Genomic DNA, 4,348 nt, shown 5'->3' with positions numbered 1-4,348 from the left:
AAAAATTTGTGTCTTATGGATTGTGTCTTAGTGTCACAGTTTGAAAAAGATACACTAAATACATGTCTTTTATGTGCATTTGTATGTCACCATGTCTTTAAAATTTTATGTTTTAACAAACAAACGGTGTACACATACCACCGTGTCCATGTTTCTGATGGACATAGATATTAACCAAACGGAGCCTAAGAGAAGAAGAATAAGTAGATGTCAAAAGAAAATCCACAAAAAATAAAGTTTTTGTGCTACAATATAAAATATTATTAACAGGTATTTTTACCTTATACTATTTAAATTATTCTTACTAAAAATAATTTATTCAATATATTTTATATACACAAAATAAGTATTCTAAAAAATTTTATTTACTATTATAGATGTCATTAAAAAACAGTATATATTTTGAGAAGAGAAAAAAGTATATGTAAAAAAAATTCACAAAAAATACAAAAAATAAAATTTTTGTGTTACAACATAAAAAATATTACATATTCAAATTATAAAAAATTTTATCAAATTCTATCAAATTATACCTATCATAAAAAATTCCATCAAATTATAAATTGCTACCTCAATAATTATTATAAATTCAAAATTAAATTAAAAATTTTAGATCAAAGTATTACAAAAACTTTTGTGCTATTTGATAGAGAAGCAAAAAAATTATTGGACACAACTACCTTAAATCTAATTACACTCCAAGATAGCAATAGCACTCAAGCATCATCCCAATTGAAAAATTTATATAACTTCACACTTATATTTGAAATCAAAGTAAATAATTTTTAACTATGCTCTCAATAATACATTATTACCAAAATATTTGTTCCAACAAAAATACCGAAACTCAACTCCTATTATAATGAACCAATTTCACCAACACTAATATCATCATACCTAAATGACATACAAACCAAGAGATTAAGAAAAAAGAAAAGTAAATAAATCTAAGATACATCAAATGAAAAATATATATACGAAGATGAAAAAAAAAAGATAATAGATGAAAAAATATATACAAATCAACGTTCAGAAAAAATATATCTCCACAAGATCATATGATAGGAAGAAGAAAAAAATAACTCCAACAACTGAAAATTAAAAAAGACAAACACCATATAAAAAAACTAAGTCCGTCATTAAAACAAATTCGAAAATAAAAACAACAAATGAAAATATAACTCTGTATAACTTTAATAAAATAACTTTTATATTACAAAATATTTTAAATAAAAAATACATCAAATTTAATATTAATTTGTATATATCTATTTTAATTTCTAAATAATATAATACTTTTTAAAATATACTATATATTATCATTAATTTACCATTAATTTACCATCTGGACATCGGTAAGTCTCACTCTAGTTAATAGAAAGTGAATACACAAAATTTACTCTATTTCGACCTAGGGTAAGGCTGTCAACACAAATACACGAATAATGTTGAAAAAATTGGAAATAAAATGACCCTGCCGAGAGTGATTTCATATTATTGCGTCCACAGAATATTGCGCAAAACGAACAAAATAGTTGAAGATCACAGGTAAGTAGCAGCCGGTAATGTGGTAATGTAGCAATGTTGCATTGTATTATTAGAATTTCAGGTGAATAAAAAAGGAGGAATTTTTGTATTGCATAACATTTCTTCTAGATGTGCACATAAACAGGGCGTGCAGCTACTCGAGCAAGCGTTTGTACTTGCACCAGGAAACGGCAACCACATACAAGAAAATGGTTCCGGCAGTGCTGCCCCCAACAGTCCAGAAGAACTCTCGATTCCCGGCAACATTTGAATCAAATAGCTCAATATGAATATTCATGCCAAAAATACCAGCGACAACGACAAAGGAACTCACTACCAGAGTTGCTGTGGTCAACATGACTCCCATTTGGAGCAGATGATTCTGTTTGTCATCCAGCATTATGTTGATGTAGTCTTCTGTGTCGTCCACGTATTCCCTTAGCTTTACAGGATCACCACAACAAAACAACATCAAAACCAATTTTATCATTTAGGTAACATGTAAATCACAAGAAGCTCACCAGACCAGAGATGTTAGTTAAAATTCATTTTAAACATTTTCTTTGAAAAGACCATAGCCTAAAACTACCGAGGCACAATATTTGCCTCTATTACCCAAAAGAAGGAGAGGTTGTCACTAAGATTTTGAATCTCTAACATGTTTAGATCTTTTGCAAGCAATAACAAGCCAAATCCTCAATTAGAAACCAGAAGAGCCTCACAATAATTCTTAGAAACGAGAATTAGTTGGTTATGTTGTTGGTTATAATTATAAAACACAAGAAGATTAAAACTACAAATGGTAGTAATAGGCAAGGGAAAAGGGCATGACAAAGAAATGAAAAGGCATACCGTAGAGAGCTTGTTGAGTGTGCCATCGATTTGCACAAAATATGCTTCTAGGAGCATCTCAAGCTCCTCCACGTCAAGATGCTTAGTTGTGGTACTGTAGGTAGTGCTAGCACGGCTGTCCCGGCTAACTCCCACTAATAACCTGTCATCATCATGTTGATTATCGTCATCGCTTGCAGCAGCTCCACCCTCTTCCAGTGATATTTCAGGAGGAATGCTGCTAAATGGAGGATTAGAATCAGTAAAGCAATACTCACTAATAAGAATCAAGGCAACAGAAAAGATTTACATGTACACGTGCCTGTCATCGACATCAAACTGATTATGGTGGTCATTGTCTACAGCATCATCATTTATAGACGAGGCAGAAGAACTGCGGAGCTGTTGTAACTTGTCGGTGAGATACATCTCAGCCATATCGTCGTCGTCATCGAGCAAGTGTTCTAACTCATCCCTTACCTTCTGAACACGACCAGTGATGGCAACAAGGCGACTCTTAATTTGACGAACACGTTCCAAATTGAGAGTACTGATCTTGGAAGTGAGCTTGTCCAAGGCAGGGTGGGCCTCTTGTTCCAAGGTTTTTGCCTCGTTCTCTAACACACTGCACGCAGCCTCCAGGCAGGCCTCCAGTGCCACAAACTCGAACGGCAGGATCTTCATGCCATCGCCGTTCTGGATACCATTCTGCTTCGATTGGGCTTTCACTTGCTCACCAACGGGATCGGGATCTTCATCTTCATCCTGTCCCTCTCTTGATTGCCCTTCTTCCGAGTCATACATTTTGCTCGGCTTGGAATCATCCGAAGCCGCAGCGGCCACAGCAGCTCCCTGGGCTTGGTGGTGCCGGAGGATCCTCGAGTGGAGCTCCTCCACGAAAGTGGTCACGGAGGGGTCGCGGGAGTTGAGGAGGAGGACCTCGTGGGCGGTGATGATGGCCTTGATGTGCTCGAGGTTGATCACGATGGCCCTCTCACGGCCCAACACAGTCGAGGGGTAGGACAGGAGGGGGTCGAGGATACGAAGGTCACGGGCGGGGAGACCGGTGCGCCGCATGATGGCGTGCTTGCCGGCCTCCACAACCTGCTTCTGACCACTGGAATCGAGAAGCAGCCACGCCCTAACCCCGGTCCCCTTCTTCCTGCTTATCGGATTCGGAGCAACAGGAACCCCAATCCCATCCATCATCCCTGCCGCCGCTGCCGGACCCGGAGGCGGACCCTGACCCTGACCCCGAATATTCATCGCTTCGATTCCCTCCCGCGCTTAATCATTATTCAACTCTTGCCTTGTATTAATCGTATTCTATGCCTTTTAGATTTTGGCATCTATGTGTTCGCTCTTCGCATACACAGAACGCTTCCCTCACCCTTACCCTTACACCTCTTTCCACTTCCCTCTAACTTTCTTTATCTCTGTTTATTTTATTTTTTTTTTTTAGTTTCTTAAATTGGAGAGTTTTAACCATAATAATTTAATTATTATTTGATCTTAATACAATTTTGTAACACAAAGTTAGAGCAATACTGCTCATGCAAAGGTTGCAAAAATATTTTTTTTCTTATTTATTTGATTACAGTTAAAAAAGTATTTTAACAATATAAATTAATAATAAAAGTATAAATTCAATTGAAGATTTAATAGAAGAAATAATTATATTAATGATTTTAATTGATATTTAATTTAAATGATATTGAATTTTTTAAATTAATATAAAATATTTTTAAAATTTTAATTTTACAATTATTAAAAAATAAAAAAAGAATTATTAGACTAAAAATAGAATAATTAGCCATAAAAATTAGTTGATTAAAATACAAATCTTCAAAATTCAGAAAAAAGAAAAAAATTGTTAAAAAATTATAAAAATTATAAATAAAAATTTAATTCGAAAAAAATTATTAAATTCGTAAAATAAAAAATATAAAAATGATAATGAAATGAAAGCAGAAAAATAATTTCATAACAT

The 4,348-nt window shown here is 34.2% G+C and overlaps 1 protein-coding gene across 1 annotated transcript; it reads right to left on the bottom strand.

Moving 5' to 3' along the window:
• Positions 1–1,457: 1,457 nt before the first annotated feature.
• LOC107488664 (magnesium transporter MRS2-3) lies at positions 1,458–3,781 on the bottom strand. Its single transcript, XM_016109422.3, has 3 exons — positions 2,681–3,781; positions 2,380–2,596; positions 1,458–1,969 (listed from the first exon to the last, which is right to left on the bottom strand). The coding sequence occupies exons 1-3, from the start codon at positions 3,622–3,624 to the stop codon at positions 1,682–1,684; spliced, it is 1,449 nt and encodes a 482-aa protein (XP_015964908.1). The 5' UTR covers positions 3,625–3,781; the 3' UTR covers positions 1,458–1,681.
• Between the last annotated feature and the right edge of the window lie 567 nt (positions 3,782–4,348).

This window comes from Arachis duranensis, chromosome 5 (genome assembly GCF_000817695.3).
Source record: "Arachis duranensis cultivar V14167 chromosome 5, aradu.V14167.gnm2.J7QH, whole genome shotgun sequence".
Lineage (NCBI taxonomy): Eukaryota > Viridiplantae > Streptophyta > Magnoliopsida > Fabales > Fabaceae > Arachis > Arachis duranensis.
Note: the sequence above shows the minus strand (reverse complement) of the source record. Positions and strands in the feature narration are given on the sequence as shown.

Bases quoted from the DNA above. Each gene is read 5' to 3' on its own strand.
- LOC107488664 (XM_016109422.3), bottom strand. From the start codon at position 3,624: ATGAATATTCGGGGTCAGGGTCAGGGTCCGCCTCCGGGTCCGGCAGCG. The intron at 2,597-2,680 runs GCACGTGTACAT...TCCATTTAGCAG, and splicing joins CAGTTTGATGTCGATGACAG to CATTCCTCCTGAAATATCAC. The intron at 1,970-2,379 runs GTATGCCTTTTC...GATCCTGTAAAG, and splicing joins CACTCAACAAGCTCTCTACG to CTAAGGGAATACGTGGACGA.